Genomic DNA, 27,530 nt, shown 5'->3' on the forward strand with positions numbered 1-27,530 from the left:
TTTCTAAGAGTTTTATGGTTTCATGACTTACATTCAGGTCTTTGATCCATTTCGAGTTTACTTTTGTGTATGGGGTTAGACAGTGATCCAGTTTCATTCTCTTACATGTTGCTGTCCAGTTTAGCCAACACCAGCCATTGAAGAGGCTGTCATTTCCCCATTGTATATCCATGGCTCCTTTATCGTGTATTAATTGACCATGTATGCTTGGATTTATATCTGGACTCTCTAGTCTGTTCCACTGGTCTATGGGTCTGTTCTTGTGCCAGTACCAAATTGTCTTGATTACTGTGGCTTTGTAGTAGAGCTTGAAGTCAGGGAGCATAATTCCCCCTGCTTTATTCTTCCTATGCATGTTTTTAATACTGTGAGTGTTTCCGTAGAACTGTAACAAGTCATTCTCTTGTCTTTTAGGACTTAAATGAGTTTAAGGAGATGACAACATGTGTTTTCCCCAGGTAAGCTTTCTCTGAGAATTTGTCTTTCATTTAAAAGTCATTATACTGTATGTAATACAAATAGCCAAATAGTGATGTATTAAAACCATTCAATCATGATTATAATCCAGTTGCTATAAACTGGGAAATTATTTAATAGCTTCAGCTTTGTGATGGTTTGCTTTTATAATTGATGACTAGTTTTATTAATCCATTAAAAAATGAGAATTTGAACTAAGAGTGAAAATGGACAGCAACTCCTTTTTCGTCACCCCATGTCCTGTGGTCTGAAGAACTGGAGACATGTTCTTGAGTTCGCTCTTGTCTGTCGTCTATCTGGATGCACCTTGTCCCAGCAGAGTGTCCATTTGAAAGGGTTCTGTAGTCAGTCACGCACAGTCTGGTCAGAGAACTTTTTCCTTACCTTGAAGTTGGTGCCTTTACCTGTTATTGTTTGCTACATTTGATGCTGTGTGTAAGTTCTGTCACGTGTCACATGTCTGATCACATGTCAGCTGTGTGGAGCGTGCAGAGTGAGGGTCTGTTTGAAGAGGGATAGGCACAGTGCAAGAGCAGATGCTTTTCCAGCCAGGCCATTTCTGCCCTGTGATCTATAGGGCTCACATTTATGTGAAAGGAAGAAAGGTTTTCTTATTAGTGTCTCTTTTTTTCTTCCAGTCTCTGAAACAGAATAGTAAGAAATAACAGCATGAAACTATCAGATGCAGATTCTGACCCTCCAAGAATGTATATTGTACAAATCTGGGTAGTGGCAGTAGATGGTTAACAGCTTGGGAATGTCAGGCCTGCAGCAGTATTTGAACAATGTGAAAACATACAAGGATATCTGCCTCATCCTTGAGGTCAGTGGAGCCCACACCCTTTCAGGGTCCCAGCGTATCTAGAACGTGTGCTCTGAGTGTGGTGGAGTGCAGACCCTCTGCAGCCTCTCGAAGGGTCCCACGTGAGGGGACTGAGTTCCCAGTCTAACAGAGCAGAGATGCAAGTGCTAGGTGAAAATGGCTAACTCCCCTGTCGGCCTACAGAACAGTAGGGCTGTTCATTTGAGTAAAATATGTTTCAAACATTGATACACATTTTGTTTATCTAATTATCTTATTAAAAATTCTTTTGTTTTTAGACTCTTGGATACTAAATTGATGGCCAGCACACAGCCTTTTAAGGTATTTAAAAAATTTGAACTATCACTGCTAAGCTATATTTTGAAATTTTCTGAATTGCATTTGAAGAACATAATTCTAGTCCATTTTATTGTCATTTTCAAATATATATTAAAAAAACAAGTTGGAAAAACTAGAAATAAATGTGTCAAAATGGGAATAGCAGTTGTCTTTGGGTGGTAGAATTATTTTCTCTTTTATTTTTGAACGCATGTTTTTATATTAAAATATGTAACATTTTTGAATAGGTTACACATGCATACACTTCTTCATTTCTTTATTTTCTGTAATATATTTTGCATATATTTTCTAATTAAGAAAATTCAGGTAAAAGTATAATCATTTGCTACTTTGTGAAGTGACTTTATATAACTGAGCGAAATGAACGCCAGGACAGTGTAGCTTTCTGGCCAGAGGTCTAGACATTTAACACATCCTTAAAAACCTTTCGTAGGGCTAAACTTCCCATATGGTGAAAATTAAACTAATTTATCTTTTATGTTGAGTAAACGGTGACTCCTATATTTCTGTAAAGAACACAAGGGGGCAGTACTGGATGCTGGATGCTGCCCCCCACCCCGCCTTTTTTTTTTTTTTTTTGGTTCTGACATACAGTGAATTTCTTTAATATATACTGTACAGAGATGACAAGGGCTTACGATTTTCTGCTTACTGTTTTGCAGGATATCATTAACAACACATCCCTTGCAGAATTGGAAAAGCGTTTAAAAGAGACACCTTTCAACCCTCCTAAAGTTGGTAAGAATATCAAATGGTCCTGAAAACTCCCAGTCTTGGGGATATATTAATGTATACTATAGAAAAAAGGAGAAACTGCTCTAGAAGTGATACTGCACATTGACCAATTTGACTCACTTAACCTGCTCATGCCCTGGGTTGAATTACTGTTTTCTGAATAAAGATGGTCTTCTGATCCTACATCTGTGTTCTTGTTAATGTTGTTGGGAGCCAGTTCGTTGAGAGGTTTAGCAATTAAACCTTCAGGGCTTTTATATCCTAGTGCGTGGAATTCTTTCAAACTTGATGTGTTCTTCTTTTCTATGGTGTATTGTAAGCAGAAACAAAGAGTTGGTGATTAATTGCCAGGGGTAGAATGAAAATAGGGTTTTTTGTCTCAGAAAAGCCCAAGAACTGGGTTTATCCATGAGGAAAGAGAGTCTCCATTCTCATCTCCTTCAGAGGTGACATAGGAGTGAAACAGCAGCAGTGAGAAAAACCAGGAGTAGGAGGAATGTTTGTCAAGGATGCAGATGTTGTGGTGTCTGGTCAAGGCCTCTGCCTGTGTAGAACTTGTCAGTTGTTACCTCCTTGGTTCCTGTTGACTGAATTGTACCGCTGATACTTTACTTAGCATCCACTAGCTATAGCCTGCAAACTTCTAAAGACATTGCTAATAAGACTGGTTTAGAAATTGACAACAGAAGTTATGAAAGTAGCCAAGATTACAGTTATTTGCTAACCCTTCTGGGTAATAGTCCAAAAAAAAGGAAATTAAAAGGGGTGTGGGGGACCTAGACCTTTTCTATAACAGTATAATGGAAGTAATTGATTTTGGAGATACATGTTTCTGCATGTAATAGAGTAGAGGATATTACTTAGCTATCATGTTAAAGGACTTACTTTTTTTTTAAGTTTATAGTCTTAATATTTAATATGTGCAGAGGCTAAAGAATTCATGCTTAAAGAGCATTGTGTTGACATAGAAACAGTTACAGCTTTTCATTGTTAATTTCCATTAATGCTTTTGATTCTGTTGTAACCTTTTGATACTCATTTCCAGAATGGTTCTAGGAAATAATTACTTATGAATTACAGTTTTATCCTGTTATTTCCATGTAAAGTTGTGGTATCTGATAGAGAATTTACTCTAAAGCAGGTCACTCTTCTTAGACATTATCCTCTCAGCATCTGTGAATATCAAGGTGACAAAACAATTATGTTATAAAATGGTCTCTCCTGTGAAGTGGCCCCATGTTCCAAGGGCAGGATTATAGCAAGTTCTGATCTATTTTTGGAGTTAGCTATGCTTCCATCTTTAGATCTTTGAGCTTGGAAACATAAGAGGACAGTATTGTGTTGAGCTGCCAATATTATTGAAATCTTTTGCTTTCGGGGAGGGTTTCCTAGGGTATTGATAGATAATAGTTACTGAGGGATTCCTGTGTGCCAGGCGCCACTGTGTAAGAGCTTTCTTACGTTAGTTCATTTGATCCTCACAAAAGCTAATGAGGGAGGTTGATTATCTTCTCCATTCTACCAAAATGGAGGCCCAGAGGTAAAGCAACTTGCCTAAGATCACATAGTAAATAAGTGGTGGAGCAAAGATTGAAATTCAGTGGGACTCCAGTGTCCATGCTCTTAAACATTACCCTGAAATACCTGTTGTGTCTCTGTGTTACCATTACCTATAAAGGAGGAGGCTCCTTTTCGTGACCTTAGAAAGCTATCGGAAGTAGAATTGCCATAGGGCGAGTTATGCATGATTGTAAATAGCACCTACCAGGTGTGCCATGAAGAGGCCTGTAACTAAGTCTTTGATAATAAAACTGAGGATAATAAAACTGAGGCATTTCTCTAGTCTACACCAAAGCCTTCATTTTTCAGTGATTCTGTTACCTCCTATGGTAAGGTCTTGTATGGAGAGGGTTGAGAAATAGCTTTTTTTCTGCTTGTTTCTATTATTAGTGCCACATATATTGATGCTTTGGATTTGGTAGGCCAGTAGGCTTGCCAGTCTTCATGATTTGTGATGTCCTTGGGAAAACTGTTTTCTTTTTTCTCTTTAGAAAGTGCAGAAGGTTTTCCAAGTTACGATACTGCTTCTGAACAGCTCCACGAGGCAGGCTATGATGCTTATATCACGGGACTGTGTTTCATCTCCATGGCAAGCTACTTAGGTACTCACTCAACACACTTCTGCCAAATGCACACTGGTCTAGAGTGGATCTTGCCTCTCTGCCATTTCCCTGGGATCCACTCCCCCAGGTAGAGGGGGAGGGAGGATTTTGAGGTCATAGTTGGAGGAGATTGGGGTAGAGAATGGAGAGTACACAAGGAGGAATGGTTGACGCTTACCTGTGTGTGAGATTTGGCCCTTATGAGTCCTGCTTCCCTTCTGAACCATGCTATTGATTTAAGTACATTTTTGCCTGAACCATCATGCTTTGTCTACTTGAGTGTATATAATACTCTGCTTCTTTTCTTTACTAGGTTCTTTTCTTAGTCCTCCGAAAATTCACGTCTCTGCCAGATCAAAACTCATTGAACCTTTTTTTAACAAGTAAGTAATCAGGTCCCAGTGCCCAAGTTCTTGCTCTGTGGGGGAGCCCAATATCTGGGATGTCACTTAGGGATGACTAGGGTGGGGAGGTAGTGCATTTTTAGGTAAAATATTTCTCATCCCTAGCAATTCAGATGTTTTTTTTAAAAACAGGAATTGACTTCTGGGAAATAATTTATTAAATATGTTGGCCAAAAAGAAAGAAAGCTAAGAAGACATTGCCAAAGGCAGTACATCTCTTCCAAAACAAAGAACTGGTGACTTTGGCATTTAAATTACCTGCAAGGGAAACCCATGTTTGTACATACTTTACCTACCTTACCCTAATAGACTTTACATGTGATATTATTATTTATGCTTGTATTATTGTTGGCTTAAAAAATACTCCAAGATGTTGCTTACACAAATGGCTTTTAATATAATCTATGGAGAAGCTTTGATTGTCACTGCATCCTGAGCTCTCATCTTAATGGATCCAGTGAAGTAAAAGCTTGCTCATGTTCCTTCATGTTAGAAAAAGTCAGTGTGATTTAAGGAGAAGTCTTTCAAAGACTCTCCAGATGATTACTGCAAGTGTACTTTGTGCTTTCTTGGCACGGTTGAGACTAAAGTTATGGATGTGATCTTCCAGCAGACCACGGTGTGGCCCTTTGCCACAGCCTTGAACCTTCCTCTTTACCTCCAGCTCTCTTAAAAGAGTTGGTTCTAGGAGATTCTGGGTGAGCCAGACAGAACAAGGCAGCCCACATCGAACACCAACCCCTGGGAGAAATAACTATCTCTCATTTTGTTAGATCATTTCCTTACACTATATGCAGTACTTTACAATCCTATCAGGGCTTTGCTCGGTAAATAAGAACACTGTCTCCTTTGGATGTCTGTATAAGTACTGGTATCACAGTGCTTCTACTTAGGTGTGACAGGCTGCAGAGACAGATGTTAATTTCAAACATCTGGATTCCAACAGGTTTGGAATTTGTGTAGTCTGAGTTAGTGAATTTTATCATACTGTGGCTCATTTTTTTAATCTTTTTCCTTTTTTATGTATGTTCAGAGGTAAATGTGTTTGACTTTCAAAATGTCTTCCAAAGAGGATTGGGTGACAATGCAGTGTGTATTGAAAATTAAGTTGAGTTTTTCTGTATGGAAAATTAGTTCAGCTAACCAATGAGTCCTTGCTGTCTATCTGGTTCCTTATAGGCAAAACAGGATTTTTTTTTTTTTTTAGCTCTCAACTCTTATTTTGGGAGTGTTTTTTATCTTTTGACAGCTTATGTCCTAGACCGTGTAATGTGCAGGTGATGCTAAATATTGTTTAGATCATGGCAATTCCTTGCATTTTTACTAAGTTCATGATGTTAAGTTCATTGTTCAATGATATTTTCTAACTGGGAGGTGTTTATTTTTAAATATTTAAAACAATGATCCTGCTTCTCTACTTATGAAACCAGGTGATGGATCTAAACTGGGTTAGAAACAGGCTGCATTAGTTCCTTAGTAATCTGTGTGACTATCATGGAGAGCAGTCAGAATAAGCTTTGATTAAAAAACTTAACTAAGTTTCATGTATTTCTAGATCAGTATTTATAGTTAAGTAATCATTAATTTAATATTGCTAGTAATGCACAAGACTGTTACTCAGAAGAACTGGACAGTAAACACATAGCTTCATTTTAAGTTGGGATGTGTCCATTCAAGTTTTATGTTTTTCTGAAACCTAGATGCATACCAAAAATAGTTGGGGATTCAAGAATCCTCCTATGATCTTGCACTGAAAATTCTTGCCTAATTTGATTTTTTGCTCTATTTTTTCCTATCTGTAAAGGGAGAATATTTTCTTCACCTCTGAAGGAAAAAAAATTCCAGCAGGGTTTGAAATGCAAAATAAGATCTATTTTTATTCTGTATTGGAATAGTTTGGTCAAGCATAGTCATCCATTGTTTTTGTGCTTGTTTTAAAAATGAATAATTGGCATACAATATTGTATTAGTTTCAGGTATCCAATATGATTTGATATTTATACACATTATGAAATGCAGTCATCCATTGTTAACCCATTTAGAAAGTGGGAAAGGCAGTTGCTTCTTTGATATCTACATACAGGTTTGATTTATGACATTAAGTTTTGATTTTGTCTTCTTTCAAGATTACCTTGTAGAAAAACATACAACAGTTGTGATTAACATTATTTCATTTCGTTGATTTTAGCAAAATCTGTCAGTTTTTCTGAGCGTTACTTGTTTGGCGCCAGACTTTGTTCAATGTAAGCTTACCAAAATATGCATAGTCTTAACTTAAATTTGGTTGGACATCAAACTGTCTCCAAATGCAAATAATATTTTGTTCTGCTCTCACCAGATTTGTGTTTGAAAAGTAAACCTTGAGGGGAAGTAAACTCCACCTATTTCTACATTATTCTAAATTAGCATTTGGCTGCATTAGTTATGCCCTCTTGGGAAGCTTTATTGAGTCAACTATTGAGAAAATCCTGAGACAGCAGGGATTTGAAAAGTATGCAAAGACTGAATGTAATAGAAGGTGCTGTCTGGGTCACATTTGTCTGGAAAAGTGTCCCATGAGATTTTGCATGGTGCCATTTTGTCTCTTCATGGCCCAGGGACCTCCCATATTTCTCTTTGCTTTTTTGGGATCAGAATGAAGTTCTTAAGAGAGATGAGTGTTGGAAATCAGGATCAGACCACCGCTAATGAAAGGCTGTTTGGAATGTGCTCTATGCTTGTGTTGTAGGCTCTCTGGTCAGGAAATGATTTACCTTCTTCTATAACCTTGGTCAGTTTTAATCAATGCATGGAAAACCAGACTTACAGAAGATCCTTTGGTTAAATCCTTTTCGGTTGGAAAGAGCTAAAAATAATCTGCTTTTACTTTTTATTGCACCACAGAAAGCAAAAAAATCAGACTTTGTCTTAAGTTTTATTAACACTCCTCTGTTACTGAAAGATACCATGGACCATCTTGTAGATAACCTTTTATGAAGGTTTTTTGGAAAGGTTATTTTCTATTTACGTCAGTTCTTAGGAGGAGGAAGGAAAGGCACAAGTCTCTTATTTCGCCTTGTCTCTGTAAGTAAGGGAATTAAAAAGGAAGAATTGCTTGCGGTTTACTGTATAGGATGGCAATGGCCGTCTTGTTCCTAACACACTGTTCTGAATCTGAGCAGGACTGCTCCAGAAATCTAGGTCTTCCTGGGATGATGCAGCCAGATGTTCTTTCTAAGCTGCAGATGAGGCAAGCCATAAACAGTAGCAATGTGCTCTTGGACAAACTTTACTTCTCTGTAAGACGGAGGTACAACTATTTGCCTTCCATGGAAATTATAATGATGGGATGAGATGGGAAAGACCTTTGATAGTTCCTACAACTTAGTAGGTGCCTACAATGTATTATTTTCCTTTTTTGAAATATAAGAGCATTTAATATTCTAGGAGATTCAAAAAAATAGCTGTGGTCGCAAAATGTGTTTTATGTTTTTAGTTTCATGTGAAGAAAATGTATTGTCATGTGGTTATAAAACAGCAAATGTGAAACGTCCACTTTTGCTTGTACCCACCTTTTGGTGTTCAGGAAAAAAAATCAGATGATGATAATGAAGTGTGTCAGACTAGTATATAATGGAAGCAAGATTGCTTTGACGTGGAGCATTTTTTAAAAGTTTTGTTATTCAAATGAATACAGCAATTTATGGAAGATCGTATAGGTGTATATGTAACAGTGTTAAGCATAGAGAGGGTAGGAATCACTACAGTGCCTGAAGTAAAGCACGCCAGTGTTTTCTCCCTTTTCCTCCATGGAAAACAATCATGTGCTCACAGCAAGTTGTTTTTTTCTTACAGTATATATGCGCTTCATATTAACATCAGAGAATTTTTGAACTGAAGGACTATAAGAAAACAATACTAAAGATCAGTGCTGTATCTCCTTTCTTCCTGCCCTTTCATTGATAATAGACAGAATAATACTTATTTGCCCCTTTTACTAGCAACTGCCATTCACACTGAGCAGCATAGCATGCTGGCCACTGGCGAGTCACTGGGCCCATGTGTCCAGAAATGCAGAATCTGCTCGTCCCACAGGAGCGTGAGTGGTGCCAGATCACCTGTGGGTTCCAAAGATCTTCGTTCTTTCCTCATTCACAGGAGCAGAAGGTGCTGGAATAACATGCAGATGAGCCTCATCTGTTCTGATTCTCTGTGTTTGCTCTTGGTTTTGTGCATCCTGAGTGGTGGGTTGAATGTATCTTGACTGAGGTACTGTTCGGGTTGGGTATACATTAAGTCAGTTATTTTAAGTGTTAGAGTAATTTCCCCCCAGTGAGATTCCCAACTTCCCAACATAAGCAAGAGTTACAGCACAGTTTGTGCTGTCTCTAACGCGTGGCCATGAGTGTCACACAACTCCATGTAATTGGTTCTCTTTGCATTTAAAATTTTTTTTTCTTTTGTACATAATTATTTTTTATTGAAGGGTAGTTGACACACAGTATTACATTACATTAGTTTCAGGTGTACAACACAGTGATTCAACATTTATATACATGATAATTCTAGGTACCAGCTATCACCATACCAAGTTGTTACCATATTTTGACTATATTCCTTATGGTATACATTACATCAAGGTTACTTACTTACTTACTTACTTATTTATTTATTTTTGTAGATAATTATTTTTTATTGAAGGGTAGTTGACACACAGTATTATATTACATTAGTTTCAGGTGTACAACATAGTGATTCAACATTTATATACATGACAATTCTAGGTACCAGCTATCACCGTACCAAGCTGTTACAATATCTTGACTATATTCATTACATCCCGGTTACTTATTATTTTACCATTGGAAGTGTGTACTTTTTTTTTTTTTTTTTTTTTTGTGAGGGCATCTCTCATATTTATTGATCAAATGGTTGTTAACAACAATAAAATTCTGTATAGGGGAGTCAATGCTCAATGCACAATCATTAATCCACCCCGAGCCTAATTTTCATCAGTCTCCAATCTTCTGAGGCATAACAGACAAGTTCTTACATGGAGAACAAATTCTTACATAGTGAATAAGTTCTTACATGGTGAACAGTACAAGGGCAGCCATCACAGAAACCTTCGGTTTTGCTCATGCATTATGAACTATAAACAGTCAGTACAAATATGAATACTTATTTGATTTTTATACTTGATTTATATGTGGATACCACATTTCTCTCTTTATTATTATTATTTTTAATAAAATGCTGAAGTGGTAGGTAGATACAAGATAAAGGTAGAAAACAGAGTTTAGTGTTGTAAGAGAGCAAATGTAGATGATCAGGTGTGTGCCTGTAGACTATGTGTTAATCCAAGCTAGACAAGGGCAATAAAACATCCACGTATGCAGAAGATTTCTCTCAGAACAGGGGGGGTGAGGTTCTAAGCCTCACCTCTGTTGATCCCCAATTTCTCACCTGATGGCCCCCCTGCGACTGTGCATGTCTTAGGTTGTTCCTCCCTTGAGGAATCTTAACCGTCTCTGGCTAACCAGTCATCTTCCGGGGCCATACAGGGAAATGTGAAGTTGGTAAGTGAGAGGGAAGCCTTATTGTTTGAAATGGTTAGCTTTTTACTTCTTTGCATATTTATGCCCTGTGGCTTCTATGCCCAGCATTTGTCTTGAGGTATCTTTACCACTTGGAAGAATTATGATACTCGGTAAATTTGATATGAGGCACGAATTCTATTTAAGGGTTGTAATTAGGAAGGAAGAAGAAAAGCTATAGAAGTAGCAGGCGGAAGAAAACATGGGAAGATGGATTATTTCTTTGACATATCTTCTTGTAGAGTAACTTCATCATGTATAGGTTTTAAACTACTAATTAAATTGCGTACACACATTAACATAATAGGAGTATAGTTACATAACCAAAGCATACCTGTAATTACCAGCCATCTCCAGTGAAACCAAGAAAACCAGTTAGGCACCTTAGGCATTTGTGAAAACTTATCTATGATATGGTGGATATTGTCCAACTGAACTTGAACAGTCTGAGAGAAATCAGACAAATTAAAACAACCCATTCCTGGAGACTGTTCATATCCCATATGTTCTTTTAACAGTAAATAGTCTGTAGTTGTAAGATTTTGGAGCGCTACAATTTGCACTTCTCCTAATTCTTGGTTCAGTTCCAACAGTATAGATCCAGTCAAATTTGTTGTTTTACTGTATGCACAGGCCAGCTTAGATATCTCCTTCTTCATTCCCATGGCAAGTCCATGAACTGGTGGGATGAGTGCATCTACAGCTGTAGCAGTGCGTGGATCTTTGTTGGGGTTTTTTGATGATCATCTTCTGGCATGAGTCTTCCAGAGAGTGCTGATGTTGCAAGTTCTTTTTCATAGCGTATCTTAGTTCATTTTCGGGGTAGCCCAATTAGGCTTTGATCCTCTGTATAAACACAAACAGACCCTTTGCCTACACTTTTATATGCCCTTTATACCCTTGTGTAGAACTCATTGGAGGTCTCCACACAGGAACTGCCTTTTTTTTTTTTTTTTTGGTGTCATTAATCTACACTTACATGATGAACGTTACGTTTACTAGGCTCTCCCCTATACCAGGTCCCCCCCACAAACCCCCCCACAGTCACTGTCCATCAGCATAGCAAATGCTGTAGAATCACCACTTGCCCTTCCTGTGCCGCACAGCCCTCCCCCTGCTCCCACCCCACCATGCATGCTAATCTTAATACCCCCCTTCTTCTCCCCCCCATCCCTCCCTACTACCCACCCATCCTCCCCAGTCCCCCTCCCCTTGGTACCTGCTAGTCCATTCTTGAGTTCTGTGACTCTGCCGCTGTTCTGTTCCTTCAGTTTTTCCTTTGCTCCCATACTCCACAGATGAGTGAAATCATCTGGCATTTCTTTCTCTCCGCTTGGCTCATTCCACCGAGCACAACATCCTCCAGCTCCATCCATGTTGCTGCAAACGGCAGGATCTGCCCTCTTCCCATGGCTGAGCAGTATTCCATTGTGCATATGCACCACATCCTCTCCACCCATTCATCCATTGATGGACATCTAGGTTGCCCCCAATTCCTGGCCACTGCAAACAGTGCTGTGACAAACATAGGGGTGCATTGGTCTTTCTCATACTTGATTGCTGCATTCTTTTTTTTTTTTTTTTTTTATTGAAGGGTAGTTGACAACAGTATTACATTACATTAGTTTCAGGTGTACAACACAGTGATTCAACATTTATATACATGATAATTCTAGGTACCAGCTATCACCATACCAAGTTGTTACAATATTTTGACTATATTCCTTATGCTATACATTACATCCCGGTTACTTATTTATTTTACAATTGGAAGTGTGTTTATATGTATATATATATTTTGTGTGTGTGTGTGTGAGGGCATCTCTCATATTTATTGATCAAATAGTTGTTAACAACAATAAATTTCTGTATAGGGGAGTCAATGCTCAATGCACAATCATTAATCCACCCCAAGCCTAATTTTCGTCAGTCTCCAATCTTCTGAAGCATAACGAACAAGTTCTTACATGGAGAACAAATTCTTACATAGTGAATAAGTTACATGGTGAACAGTACAAGGGCAGTCATCACAGAAACTTTCTGTTTTGTTCATGCATTATGAACTATACACAGTTCAAATATGAATATTCATTTGATTTTTAAACTTGATTTATATGTGGATACCACATTTATTATTATTATTTTTAATAAAATGCTGAAGTGGTAGGTAGATACGAGATAAAGGTAGAAAACAGAGTTTAGTGTTGTAAGAGAGCAAATGTAGATGATCAGGTGTGTGCCTGTAGACTATGTGTTAATCCGAGCTAGACGAGGGCAATAAACATCCATGTATGCAGAAGATTTCTCTCAGAACATGAGGGGGGAGGTTCTAAGCTCACCTCTGCTGCTCCCCATTTTCTCACCAGATGGCCCCCTGCGACTGTGCCTGTCTTAGGTTGTTCCTCCCTTGAGGAATCTTAACCGTCTCTGGCTAACCAGTCATCTTCCGGGGCCATACAGGGAAATGTTAAGTTGGTAAGTGAGAGAGAAGCCTTATTGTTTGAAAAGGTTAGCTTTTTACTTCTTTGCATATTTATGCCCTGTGGCTTCTATGCCCAGCATTTGTCTTGAGGTGTCTTTACCACTTGGAAGAATTATGATACTCGGTAAATTCGACATGTGGCACGAGTTCTATTTAAAGGTTGTGATTAGGTAGGAAGAAGAAAAGCTATAGAAGTAGCAGGCAGAAGAAAACCTGGGAAGACTGATTATTTCTTTGACATATCTTCTTGTAGAGTAACTTCAACATGTATAGGTTTTAAACTACTAATTAAATTGTGCACACACATTAACATAATAGGAATATAGTTACCTAACCAAAGCATACCTGGATATTGTCCGACTGAACTTAAACAGTCTGAGAGAATTCTGATAAACTAGAACAACCCATTCCTGGGGACTGTTCATATCCCATATGTTCTTTTAACAATAAATAGTCTGTGGTTGTAAGATTTTGGAGTGCTACAATTTGCACTTCTCCTAATTCTTGGTTGAGTTCCAACAGTATAGATCCAGTCCAATTTTTTGTTTTACTGTATGCACAGGCCAGCTTAGATATCTCCTTAATCATTCCCATGGCAAGTCCAGGAACTGGTGGAATGAGTGCATCTACACTTGTGGCAGTGCGTGGATCTTTGTTGGAGTTTTTTTTTTGCTGATCATCTTCTGTCATGAGTCTTCCCGAGAGTGCTGATGTTGGAGGTTCTTTTTCATATCGTATCTTAGTTCATTTTCGGGGTAGCCAAATTAGGCTTTGATCCTCTGTATAAACACAAACAGACCCTTTGCCTACACTTTTATATGCCCTTTATATCACTGTGTAGAACTCATTAGAGGTCACCACATAGGAACTGCTTTTTTTTTTTTTTTAATCATTAATCTACACTTACATGACAAATACTTTGTTTACCAGGCTCTCCCCTATACCAGGTCCCCCCTATATACTCCTTTACAGTCACTGTCCCTCAGATTGCTGCATTCTTAGGGCAAATTCCCAGGAGTGCAATTCCTGGGTCATATGGTAAGTCTGTTTTGAGCATTTTGATTACCTCCATACTGCTTTCCACAATGGTTGAACTAATTTACATTCCCACCAGCAGTGTAGGAGGGTTCCCCTTTCTCCACAGCCTCGCCAACATTCGTTGTTGTTTGTCTTTTGGATGGCAGCCATCCCCAGTGGTGTGAGGTGATACCTCATTGTAGTTTTAATTTGCATTTCTCTGATAATTAGCGATGTGGAGCATCTTTTCATGTGTCTGTTGGCCATCTGTATTTCTGTTTTGGAGAACTGTGTGTTCAGTTCCTCTGCCCATTTTCCAATTGGGTTATTTGTTTTTTGTTTGTTGAGGCGTGTGAGCTCTTTATATGTTCTGGACGTCAAGCCTTTATCGGATCCGTCATTTTCAAATATATTCTCCCGTACTGTAGGGTTCCCCTTTGCCCTAATGATGGTGTCTTTTGCTGCACAGAAGCCCTTCAGCTTAATATAGTCCCACTTGTTCATTTTTGCTGTTGTTTTCCTTGCCCGGGGAGATATGTTCAAGAAGAGGTCACTCATGTTTATGTCTAAGAGGTTTTTGCCTATGTTTTCTTCCAAGAGTTTAATGGTTTCATGACTTACATTCAGGTCTTTGATCCATTTTGAGTTTACTTTTGTATATGGGGTTAGACAATGGTCCAGTTTCATTCTCCTACATGTAGCTGTCCAGTTTTGCCAGCACCATCTGTTGAAGAGGCTGTCATTTCGCCATTGTATTTCCATGGCTCTTTTATCAAATATTAATTGACCATATATGTCTGGGTTAATGTCTGGATTCTCTAGTCTGTTCCATTGGTCTGTGTCTCTGTTCTTGTGCCAGTACCAAATTGTCTTGATTACTATGGCTTTATAGTAGAGCTTGAAGTTGAGGAGTGAGATCCCCCTTACTTTATTCTTCTTTCTCAGGATTGCTTTGGCTATTCGGGGTTTTTGGTGTTTCCATATGAATTTTTGAATTATTTGTTCCAGTTCATTGAAGAATGTTGCTGGTAGTTTCATAGGGATTGCATCAAATCTGTATATTGCTTTGGGCAGGATGGCCATTTTGACGATATTAATTCTTCCTAGCCACGAGCATGGGATGAGTTTCCATCTGTTAGTGTCCCCTTTAATTTCTCTTAAGAGTGACTTGTAGTTTTCAGAGTATAAGCCTTTCACTTTTTTGGTTAGGTTTATTCCTAGGTATTTTATTTTTTTTGATGCAATTGTGAATGGAGTTGTTTTCCTGATTTCTCTTTCTGTTGGTTCATTGTTGGTATATAGGAAAACCACAGATTTCTGTGTTGATTTTGTATCCTGCAACTTTGCTGTATTCCGATGTCAGTTCTAGTAGTTTTGGGGTAGAGTCTTTAGGGTTTTTTTGTACAGTATCATGTCATCTGCAAATAGTGACAGTTTAACTTCTTCTTTACCAATCTGGATTCCTTGTATGTTTTTGTTTTGTCTGATTGCCATGGCTAGGACCTCCAGTACTATGTTAAATAACAGTGGGGAGAGTGGGCATCCCTGTGTAGTTCCCGATCTCAGAGGAAATGCTTTCAGCTTCTCTCTGTTCAATATAATGTTGGCTGTGGGTTTATCATAGATGGCCTTTATTATGTTGAGGTACTTGCCCTCTATTCCCATTTTGCTGAGAGTTTTTATCATGAATGGATGTTGAACTTTGTCAAATGCTTTTTCAGCATCTATGGAGATGATCATGTGGTTTTTGACTTTCTTTTTGTTGATGTGGTGGATGATGTTGATGGACTTTCGAATGTTGTACCATCCTTGCATCCCTGGGATGAATCCCACTTGGTCATGGTGTATGATCCTTTTGATGTATTTTTGAATTCGGTTTGCTAATATTTTGTTGAGTATTTTTGCATCTACGTTCATCAGGGATATTGGTCTGTAGTTTTCTTTTTTGGTGGGGTCTTTGCCTGGTTTTGATATTAGAGTGATGTTAGCTTCATAGAATGAGTTTGGGAGTATCCCCATCTCCTCTATTTTTTGGAAAACTCTAAGGAGAATGGGTATTATGTCTTCCCTGTATGTCTGATAAAATTCCAAGGTAAATCCATCTGGACCCCGGGGGTTTTGTTCTTTGGTAGCTTTTTGATTACCGCTTCAATTTCGTTACTGGTAATTGGTCTGTTTAGATTTTCTGTTTCTTTCTGGGTCAGTCTTGGAAGGATGTATTTTTCTAGGAAGTTGTCCATTTCTCCTAGGTTTCCCAGCTTGTTAGCATATAGGTTTTCATAGTATTCTCTAATAATTCTTTGTATTTCTGTGGGGTCCGTCGTGATTTTTCCTTTCCCGGTTTCTGATACTGTTGATTTGTGTTGACTCTCTTTTCCTCTTAATAAGTCTGGCTAGAGGCTTATCTATTTTGTTTATTTTCTCGAAGAACAGCTCTTGGTTTCATTGATTTTTGCTATTTTATTCTTCTCAATTTTATTTATTTCTTCTCTGATCTTTATTATGTCCCTCCTCCTGCTGACCTTAGGCCTCATTTGTTCTTCTTTTTCCAATTTCGATAATTGTGACATTAGACCATTCATTTGGGATTGTTCTTCCTTTTTTAAATATGCTTGGATTGCTATATACTTTCCTCTTAAGACTGCTTTTGCTGTGTCCCACAGAAGTTGGGGCTTAGTGTTGTTGTTGTCATTTGTTTCCATATATTGCTGGATCTCCGTTTGGTTTGGTCATTGATCCATTGATTATTTAGGAGTGTTTTGTTAAGCCTCCATGTGTTTGTGAGCCTTTTTGTTTTCTTTGTACAGTTTATTTCTAGTTTTATGCCTTTGTGGTCTGAAAAGTTGGTTGGTAGGATTTCAGTGTTTTGGAATTTTCTGAGGCTCTTTTTGTGGCCTAGTATGTGGTCTATTCTGGAGAATGTTCCATGTGCACTTGAGAAGAATGTATATTCTGTTGCTTTTGGATGTAAAGTTCTGTAGATGTCTATTAGGTCCATCTGCTCTACTGTGTTGTTCAGTGCTTCCGTGTCCTTACTTATTTTCTGCCCGGTGGATCTATCCTTTGGGGTGAGTGGTGTGTTGAAGTCTCCTAGAATGAATGCATTGCAGTCTATTTCCCCCTTTAGTTCTGTTAGTATTTGTTTCACGTATACTGGTGCTCCTGTGTTGAGTGCATATATATTTAGAATGGTTATATCCTCTTGTTGGACTGAGCCCTTTATCATTATGTAGTGTCCTTCTTTATCTCTTGTTACTTTCTTTGTTTTGAAGTCTATTTTGTCTGATATTAGTATTGAAACCCCTGCTTTCTTCTCACTGTTGTTTGCCTGAAATATGTTTTCCATCCCTTGACTTTTAGTCTGTACATGTCTTTGGGTTTGAGGTGAGTTTCTTGTAAGCAGCATATAGATTGGTCTTGCATTTTTATCCATTCTATTACTCTGTTATTTTTGATTGGTGCATTCAGTCCATTAACATTTAGGGTGACTACTGAAAGATATGTACTTACTGCCATTGCAGGCTTTAAATTCGTGGTTACCAAAGGTTCAAGGTTAGCCTCTTTAGTATCTTACTGCCGAACTTAGCTCGCTTATTGAGCTGTTATATACACTGTCTGGAGATTCTTTTCTTCTCTCCCTTCTTGTTCCTCCTCCTCGATTCTTCATATGTTGGGTGTTTTGTTCTGTGCTCTTTCTAGGAGTGCTCCCATCTAGAGCAGTCCCTGTAGGATGTCCTGTAGAGGTGGTTTGTGGGAAGCAAATTCCCTCAGCTTTTGTTTGTCTGGGAATTGTTTAATCCCACCATCATATTTGAATGATAGTCATGCTGGATACAGTATCCTTGGTTCAAGGCCCTTCTGTTTCATTGCATTTAATATATCATGCCATTGTCTTCTGGCCTGTAAGGTTTCTGTCGAGAAGTCTGATGTTAGCCTGATGGGTTTTCCTTTATAGGTGACCTTTTTCTCTAGCTGCCTTTAAATCTCTTTCCTTGTCCTTGATCTTTGCCATTTTAATTATTATGTGTCTTGGTGTTGTCCTCCTTGAATTCTTTCTGTTGGGGATTCTGTGTATTTCCGTGGTCTGTTCGATTATTTCCTCCCCCAGTTTGGAGACATTTTCAGCAATTATTTCTTCCAAGATCCTTTCCATCCCTTTTCCTCTCTCTTCTTCTTCTGGGACCCCTATAATACGGATATTGTTCCTTTTGGATTGGTCACAGAGTTCTCTTAACATTTTTTCATTCCTGTAGATTCTTTTATCTCTCTCTATGTCAGCTTCTATGCGTTCCCGTTCTCTGGTTTCAATTCCATCAATGGCCTCTTGCATCCTATCCATTCTGCTTATAAACCCTCCCAGAGTTTGTTTCATTTCTGTAAACTCCTTTCTGGCATCTGTGATCTCCCTCCGGACTTCATCGCATATGTCTTGCGTATTTCTCTGCATCTCTGTCAGCATGTTTATGATTCTTATTTTGAATTCTTTGTCAGGAAGACTGGTTAGGTCTGTCTCCTTCTGTGGTGTTGTCTCTGTGATCTTTGTCGGCCTGTAGCTTTGCCTTTTCATGGTGTTAGGAATAGTTTGCAGAGCTGGGACGAGTGACGACTGGAAGAACTTCCCTTCTTGTTGGTTTGTGGCCCTCCTCTCCTGGGAGAACAGCGGCCTCTAGTGGCTTGTGCTGGTTAGCTGCGCACAGACAGGGCTTCTGCTTCCTGCCCGGCTGCTATGGAGTTTATCTCCGCTGTTGCTGTGCGTGTAGGCTGGCTCAGGCTCCTGCTCCAAAATGGTGGATTCCCGTTGGAGGGGGAGCGGCCTGGAGGCTATTTATACCTGTAAGGGGCCTCTGAGCTCCCTGCAGCCCAGGGGATTAGGGTGCCCAGAGATCCCCGGATTCTCTACCTCTGGATTAAGTGTCCCGCCCTGCCCCTTTAAGACTTCCAAAAAGCACCCGCATAAACAAAACAACGGACAACAACAACAAAAATTTTTAAAATTAAAAAATGGCCCCTCGTTTTTCTTTATTCTCGCCTGCCAGCCTCAGGCATCTGCTCACTGGTCTTGCTGCCCTGTTTCCCTAGTATTGGGTCCCTATCCCTTTAAGACTTCCAAAAAGCACTCGCCTAAAGAAAACAGGAAAAAGAAAAAAATGGCCACTCGCTTTTCTTGTGTCTTCCGCGCCAGGCCTCCGGTACCCGCTCACCATTCTTGCTGCCCTGTTTCCCTTGTATCCAGGGCCCCCCACGCACGCACTGTGTCTGCGCTCTGGTCCGGATGTCTGGGGCTGGGTGTTCGGCAGTCCTGGGCTCCGTCTCCCTCCCGCTCTGCCTGCTCTTCTCCTGCTGGGAGCTGGGGGGAGGGGCGCTCGCGCCCGCTGGGCCGCGGCTTGTATCTTACCCCCTTTACGAGGCGCTGGGTTCTCGCAGGTGTGGATGTGGTCTGGATGGTGTCCTGTGTCTTCTGGTCTTTATTATAGGAACAATTTTGTTTGTTATATTTTCATAGATATATGTGGTTTTGGGAGGAGATTACCGCTGCTCTACTCACGCCGCCATCTTGGCTCCGATACCTGCTTTTAAAATTTATAATCACTTGGTCAACTTCTCCATTGGAATCATGTCATATGGGGATATCGTGCAGTGTCATGCAGCTGTGTTCTCTGGGTCAGGTACCTGGATTTGAGTCCCAGCCCCACTTCTTATTACCTGTGCTGTCTTGGGCAAGTTACTCAACCTCTGTGTGCCTCAGCTTCCTGATCTGTAAATTGGGAATATTAGTACCCATTTGCCAGGGTGGTTGTGAGGGTAAAATGTGAGAAAGTATGTAAAATGCACAGTGCCTGGTACCTCTTGTGTCCCAGTCAGCTCGTCACTGCTGCCGTTACTGTGGGGACATTTATACTTTGAGGATGTGCTCCTCTGGCCAGATGCTGGGAGCATATGGAGGGCATTTTGTTTTCATAGAAGATAACATATAATCATACCTTGTGTACCGTACACACCCTGTAAAGTAGGGCTTGTGTTCAATTATGAGCCTTGATCGGAAAAGGGAGGATGAGGAGTAGAAGCCTGCTGATAACGAAGTGGTGTTTAGGGAGAAGATTTGAATTGTTCTTTTTTTTTGGCCTGTTGTTTTTTCCCTTTGAGGCATATGGTTATTTCTCCATCTTGGTTATGAAACATTTCCTGTTACACTTAAAATAATGGACTTAAGTTATACATGTTTATTGGGAGAGAAAAGTAAAGGAATGGCATTTACTCAGTGACCCACTGGAAACTGTTTCTTTTAGTTTTCTTTTTAATTTTTTGTTACGGTATGATTGATATACACTCTTATGAAGGTTTCACATGAAAAAACAATGTGGTTACTACATTTACCCATATTATCAAGTCCCCACCCATACCCCAATGCAGTCACTGTCCATCAGTGCAGCAAGTTACCAGAGATCCACTATGTCCCTTCTCTGTGATACACTGTTCTCCCCGTGATCCCCCACACCATGTGTACTAAACATAATACCCCTCAGTCCCCTTCTCCCTCACTCCCCACCTGCCCTCCCACACCCCTCCCCTTTGGTAACCACTAGTTCATTCTTGGAGTCTGTGAGTCTGCTGCCATTTTGTTCCATCAGTTTTGCTTCATTGTTATACTCCACAAATGAAGGAAATCATTTGGCATTTGTCTTTCTCCGCCTGGCTTATTTCACTGAGCATAATGTCCTCCAGCTCCATCCATGTTGTTGCAAATGGTAGGATTTGTTTCTTTCTTATGGCTGAATAGTATTCCATTGTATATATGTACCACATCTTCTTCATCCATTCATCTACAGATGGACACTTAGGTTTCTTCCATATCTTGGCTATTGTAAAAAGTGCTGCGATAAGCATAGGGGTGCATGTGTCTTTTTGAATCTGAGAAGTTGTATTCTTTGGGTATATTCCAAGGAGTGGGATTCCAGGGTCAAATGGTATTTCTATTTTTAGTTTTTTGAGGAACCTTCAAAAAGGTTCCTCAAAAACCATTGTGGAAAGCAATTTCCACAGTGACTGAACTAGCTTACATCCACCAGCAGTGTAGGAGGGTTCCCCTTTCTCCACATCCTCACCAGCATTTATTGTTCTTAGTTTTCTCGATGCTGTCCATCCTACGTGGTGTGAGGTGATATCTCACTGTGGTTTTAATTTGCATTTCGCTGATGATTAGTGATGTGGAGCAGCTTCTCATGTGTCTGTTGGCCATCTGAATATCTTCTTTGGAGAACTGTCTCTTCATATCCTCTGCCCATTTGTTAATTGGGTTGTTTGCTTTTTGGGTGTTGAGGTGTGTAAGTTCTTTATATATTTTGAATGTTAACCCCTTGTCAGATATGTCGTTTACAAATATATTCTCCCATACTGTAGGATGCCTTTTTGTTTTGTTGATGATGTCCTTTGCCATACAAAAACTTTTTAGCTTGATGTAGTCCTATGAGTTCATTTTTGCTTTTGTTTCCCTTTCTCGAGGACATGGGTTCAGGAAGAAGTTGCTCATGCTTATATTCAGGAGATTTTTGCCTATGTTGTCATCTAAGAGTTTTATGGTTTCATGACTTACATTCAAGTCTTTAATCCATTTTGAGTTTACTGTTGTGTATGGTGATAAACAATAATCCAGTTTCATTCTCTTGCATGTAGCTGTCCAGTTTTCCCAACACCAGGTTTTGAAGAGTCTGTCATTTCCCCATTGTATGTCCATGGCTCCTTTATCGTAAATTAATTGACCATATATGGTTGGGTTTATATCAGGGCTGTCTAGTCTGTTCCATTGGTCTATGGGTCTGTTCTTGTGCCAATACGACATTGTCTTGATTACTGTGGCTTTGTAGTAGAGCTTGAAGTTGGGGAACGTAATTCCCCCTGCTTTATTCTTCCTTCTCAGGATTGCTTTGGCTGTTCAAGGTCTTTTGTGGTTCCATATGAATTTTAGGGTGATTTTCTCTAGTTCGTTGAAGAATGCTGTTGGTATTTTGATGCAGATTGCATTGAATCTATAGATTGCTTTAAGCATGATGCCCATTTAGACAATATTAATTCTTCCTGTCCATGAGCATGGGCTGTGTTTCCATTTATTGGTATCTTCTTTAATTTCTCTCATGAGTGTCTTGTAGTTTTCAGAGTATAGGTCTTTCACTTCCTTGGTTAGGTTTATTCCTAGGTATTTTATTCTTTTTGATGCAATTATGAATGGAATTGTTTTCCTGATTTATCTCTCAGCTAGTTTGTTGTTAGTGTATAGGAATGCCACAGATTTCTGTTTATTAATTTTGTATCCTGAAGCTTTGCTGAATTCGGATGTTAGATCTAGTAGTTTTGGAGTGGATTCTTTAGGGTTTTTTATGTATAATATCATGTCATCTGCAAACAGGGACAGTTTAACTTCTTCCTTGCCAATCTGGATGCGTTGTACTTCTTTGTGTTGTCTGATTGCCATGGCTAGGACGTCCAGTACTATGTTGAATAGAAGTGGGGAGAGTGGGTATCCTTGTCTTGTTCCTGATCTTTAAGGAAAAGCTTTCAGCTTCTCGCTGTTAAGTATGATGTTGGCTGTGGGTTTGTCATATATGGCCTTTATTATGTTGAGGTACTTGCCCTCTATACCCATTTTATTAGGAGTTTTTATCATGAGTGGATGTTGAATTTTGTCAAATGCTTTTTCAGCATGTATGGAGATGATCATGTGGTTTTTGTCCTTCTTTTTATTGATGTGGTGGATGATGTTGATGGATTTTCAAATGTTGTACCATCCTTGCATCCCTGGAATAAATTCTACTTGATCATGATGGATGATCTTTTTGATGTATTTTTGAATTCGGTTTACTAATATTTTGTTGAGTATTTTTGCATCTGTGTTCATCAGGGATATTCATCTGTAATTTTCTTTTTTTGTGGTGTCTTTTCCTTGTTTTGGTATTAGAGTATTGCTAGCCCCATGCAATGAGTTTGGAAGTATTCCCTCCTCTTCTACTTTTTGGAAAACTTTAAGGAGAATGGGTATTAGGTCTTCACTAAATGTTTGATACAATTCAGGGGTGAAGCTGTCTGGTCCAGGGGTTTTGTTCTTAGGTAGATGTTTGATTACCGCTTCAATTTTGTTGCTGGTAATTGGTCTGTTCAGACTTTCTGTTTCTTCCTTGATAGCCTTGAAAGGTTGTATTTTTCTAGGAAGTTGTCCATTTCTTCTAGGTTACCCAGTTTGTTAGCAGATAATTTTTCATAGTATTTTCTAATAATTCTTTGTATTTCTATGGTGTCCATAGTGATTTTTCCTTTCTCATTCCTGATTATGTTTATGTGTGTAGACTCTCTTTTTTTCTTGGTAAGTCTGGCTAGGGGTTTATCTATTTTGTTTATTTTCTCAAAGAACCAGCTCTTGCTTTCATTGATTCTTTCTATTGTTTTATTCTTCTCAATTTTATTTATTTCTGCTCTAATCTTTATTATGTCCCTCCATCTACTAACTTTGGGCCTCATTTTTTCTTCTTTTTCTAGTTTCATTAATTGTAAGTTTAGACTGCTTATATGGGATCGTTCTTCTTTCTTGCGGTAGGCCTGTATTGCAAATGCTTTCCTCTTAGCACGGCCTTGGCTGCGTCCCACAGATTTTGCAGTGTTGAATTATTGTCATCATTTGTCTCCATATATTGCTTGATCTCTGTTTTTATTTGGTCATTGATCCAGTGGTTATTTAGGAGCATGTTGTGAAGCCTCCATGTGTTTGTGGGATTTTTCATTTTCATTGCATAATTTATTTCTAGTTTCATACCTTTGTTATCTGAGAAACTTTTTGGTATAATTTCAATCTTTTTTAATTTACTGAGGCTCTTTTTGTGGCCTAGGATATGATCCATTCTTGAAAATGTTCCATGTGCACTTGAGAAGAATGTGTATTCTGTTGCTTTTGGGTGTAGAGTTCTGTAGATGTCTTTTAGGTCTGTCTGTTCTAATGTGTTGTTCAGTGCCTCTGTGTCCTTACTTATCTTCTGTCTGGTTGACCTGTCCTTCAGATTGAGTGGAGTGTTGAAGTCTCCTAGAATGAATGCATTGCATTCTATTTCCCCTTTTAATTCTGTTAGTATTTGTTTCACATATGTGGGTGCTCCTGTGTTGGGAGCATAGATATTTATAATGGTTATATCTTTTTGTTGGATTGACCCCTTTATCATTATGTAATGTCCTTCTATGTCTCTTCTTACTTTCTGTGTTTTGAAGTCTATTTTGTCTGATACAAGTACTGCAACTCCTGCTTTTTTCTCTGTTACTTGCATGAAGTATCTTTTTCCATCCCTTGACTTTTAGTCTGTGTGTGTCTTTGGGTTTGAGGTGAGTCTCTTGTAAGCAGCATATAGATGGGTCTTGCTTTTTTATCCGTTCTATTACTCTGTGTCTTTTGACTGGTGCATTCAGTCCATTTACATTTAGGGTGATTATTGAAAGATATGTACTTATTGCCATTGCCATTGCAGGCTTTAGATTCGTGGTTACCAAAGGTTCAAGGTTAATTTCCTTACTATCATCTAAGAGTCTAACTTAACTCACTTAATATGCTGTTATAAACACAATCTAAAGGTTCTTTTCTATTTCTCCTCCTTTTTCTTCCTCCTCCATTCTTTATATATTAGGTATCATATTCTGTATTTTTTGTCTTTCCCTTGATTGGCTTTGGGTATAGTTAATTTAATTTTGCATTTGCTTAGTAATTAGCTGTTCTATTTTCTTTACTGTGGGTTTATTTCCTCTGGTGACAGCTGTTAAACCTTAGGAACACTTCCATCTATAGCAGTCCCTCCAAAATAGACTGTAGAGATGGTTTGTGGGAGGTAAATTCTCTCAGCTTTTGCTTATCTGGAAATTGTTTAATCCCTCCTTCAAATTTAAATGATAATCTTGCTGGATAAAGTAATCTTGATTCCAGGCCCTTCTGCTTCATTGCATTAAATACATCATGCCACTCCCCTCTGTCCTGTAAGGTTTCTGCTGAGAAGTCTGATGTTAGCCTGATGGGCTTTTCTTTGTATGTGATCTTATTTCTCTCTCTGGCTGCTTTTAATAGTCTGTCCTTATCCTTGATCTTTCCAATTTTAATTACTATGTGTCTTGGTGTTGTCTTCCTTGGGTCCCTTGTGTTGGGAGATCTGTGGATCTCCATGGCCTGAGAGACTATGTCCTTCCCCAGATTGGGGAAGTTTTTAGCAACTACCTCCTCAAAGTCACTTTCTATCCCTTTCTCTCTCCTCTTCTTCTGGTACCCCTATAATGCGAATATTGTTCTATTTGGATTGGTCATACAGTTCTCTCAATATTCTTTCATCCTTAGGGATCTTTTCTTCTCTCTGTGCCTCAGCTTCTTTGTATTCCTCTTCTCTAGTTTCTATTTCATTTATCGTCTTCTCCACTGTATCCAGCCTGCTTTTAATACCCTCCGACGTGCTTCAATGATTGGATCCCCGACCTAAATTCGTTCCTGAGTTCTTGGATATCTTTCTGTACCTCCAATAGCATGTTGATGATTTTTATTTTGAACTTCCTTTCAGGAAGAGTCATAAGGTCCATGTCATTTAAATCTTTCTCCGGAGTTATATTAATTTTACTCTGGACAAGGTTCCTTTGGCGTAGCATATTGTATATGGCGCCCTTTAGTGTCCAGAAGCTCTACTCTGGAGCTGCTCAGTCCCTGAAGCAATGTCGCGGGTTGCATGGGAGCGGTATTGGTGCCTGGGGGGAGGAAAGAGCTGTTTCCTGCTTCCCAGCTGCTATGCCTGTCTCCACTGCCTGAGCCAGTGGGCCGAGCACACACAGGTATAAGCTTTTGTCCCAGAGCAGCCGGATATGGATCCCTGCTTTCCACAAGTGGCTGGAACCTCAGTCTCTCCAGGAATTCTGCCTGTATTAGCTTTCCAACCCCATAATCATGCGAGTATCATGAAAGCACCATGAAATGTAGGTTTGTGCTCCCAGAGCAGATCTCCGGAGCTAGGTATTCAGCAGTCCCAGGCCTTCCACTCCCTCCCTGTTCTGTTTATCTCACTCCTGCCAGTGAGCTGGCGTGGGGGAAGGGCTCGGGTCCCACTGGACCTCGGCTCTGGTACGTTACCCTGTTCCGTAAGGTCTGCTCTTTTCTCCAGGTGTATGCAGTCTGGTGCATACACTGTCCTCTTTCCTGTTGCTCTCTCAGGATTAGTTGCACCAACTATATTTTCTAATTGTATCCAGTTTTAGGAGGAATCCTCTGTCTCTCCTCTCACTCAGCCATCGTTAATCCTCTCTCTTTCAGTTTTCTTAATAACTTTGTTGGGATGTAAATTCACATAGCATTCAGTTCACTCATTTAAACTGGACAGAGGTTTTTGGTATATGACGTTATGAATACTTTTAAATTGTGGTAAAATATATGTATCATACAATTTTCCATTTTAACCATTTCCAACTGTGCAATTCAGTGGCATTAATTACATTGCCAATATTGTGCTACCATCACCTCTGTCTATTTTCAGAACTTTTGCCTCACCCCAAACAGAAACTCTGTAACCATCAAGCAGTAACCCAGTCCATCTCCCTTCAGCTCCTGGTAACCTCTAATCTACTTTTCTAATTCTTCCTTCAATAAACTGTTTGTTTTTGAGCAATTTACTGCTTCAGTGAGATTTTAATCTATTAAAGTTACTGATATTTTGCAAACACCTGGGGCATTTTTCTTTTTTATTTGTATTGCTGTCTTATGTTTTGATCACTTCTTAGATACATAAACCTTGAGGTGTGTAGGTATGAAATTGTTCAACTTCCCCAGACCGAGGTTTGTGAGTCTGCAGTGTAGCGGAACATGATCAGCTGAGCAGAGCCTGCAGGCTGCGCCAGCCAGGGTCACATCAGCCACTCCCACCCCACACACCCCTGGGTGGCCCATTCATCCTTTCTGACGCCAGGTTTGCACAGCTGTGAAATGCAGATAGTAAGTGTCTGCTGTGTAGGGTTGCCCTGAGGTTGTGGAGTAGCATTGGTAAGACCATGTGGTGCAGCATGTGGCCCCTGTGTTAGTGCACAGAGTGTGGCTGTTATCGTGACTCCTGCAGGGAGCTGCCAAGGAAAAGGCCAGTCTAGTTTTTCCCAATACTGGGGACGGTGGCAGGTAAACAAAGTGGGCTGTGTGCACTTAGCTGAGTATTCCTGTGTGGCAGTCTCTGTGTTGACAGGAGGAAAGAGGCAAAGTGCATGGTGCCAATAAAGTCTTTTTTATAGAGAACAGTAACCCAGAAGTCCTCTGAAGAAAACACTTCATAACTATCTTTGTATCTCAGCTAAAGAGGTCTTACTGCGAGCTTGGATTGTGAATAAGAAGAAAGTCTGCCCTGTGTGTTGGTCATGCTCATGTGTTGAGCCATATGCTGCTTGTGAGGCAGCCGTGGGAAGCCCAAAGCCTCCCCACCCCCAGGAGCGGCTGTCCATGCACATCCCTGGTCCAGAAGCCCCTGTGACGTGGGACTG

General features: G+C 39.5%; 1 protein-coding gene across 8 annotated transcripts in view; it reads left to right on the plus strand.

Moving 5' to 3' along the window:
• Window positions 1-27,530, plus strand: part of PARN (poly(A)-specific ribonuclease) — a 188,574-nt gene that overhangs the window by 35,095 nt on the left and 125,949 nt on the right. For 7 of the 8 annotated variants that reach the window (XR_008992103.1, XR_008992104.1, XM_057486946.1 and 4 more), the window contains 5 exons: window positions 415-458; window positions 1,579-1,621; window positions 2,302-2,377; window positions 4,426-4,536; window positions 4,850-4,919. Coding sequence is in view for 6 of the 8 variants with exons in the window: in XM_057486946.1 (XP_057342929.1) it covers window positions 415-458; window positions 1,579-1,621; window positions 2,302-2,377; window positions 4,426-4,536; window positions 4,850-4,919 (344 nt within the window). In the remaining 2 variants the exon portion in view is untranslated. The remainder of the gene's footprint in view (window positions 1-414; window positions 459-1,578; window positions 1,622-2,301; window positions 2,378-4,425; window positions 4,537-4,849; window positions 4,920-27,530) is intronic. The other variant, XM_036917873.2, reaches the window with a different exon arrangement.

The sequence above is a fragment of the Manis pentadactyla genome, chromosome 10 (genome assembly GCF_030020395.1).
Source record: "Manis pentadactyla isolate mManPen7 chromosome 10, mManPen7.hap1, whole genome shotgun sequence".
In the NCBI taxonomy this organism is placed as follows: Eukaryota; Metazoa; Chordata; class Mammalia; order Pholidota; family Manidae; genus Manis; species Manis pentadactyla.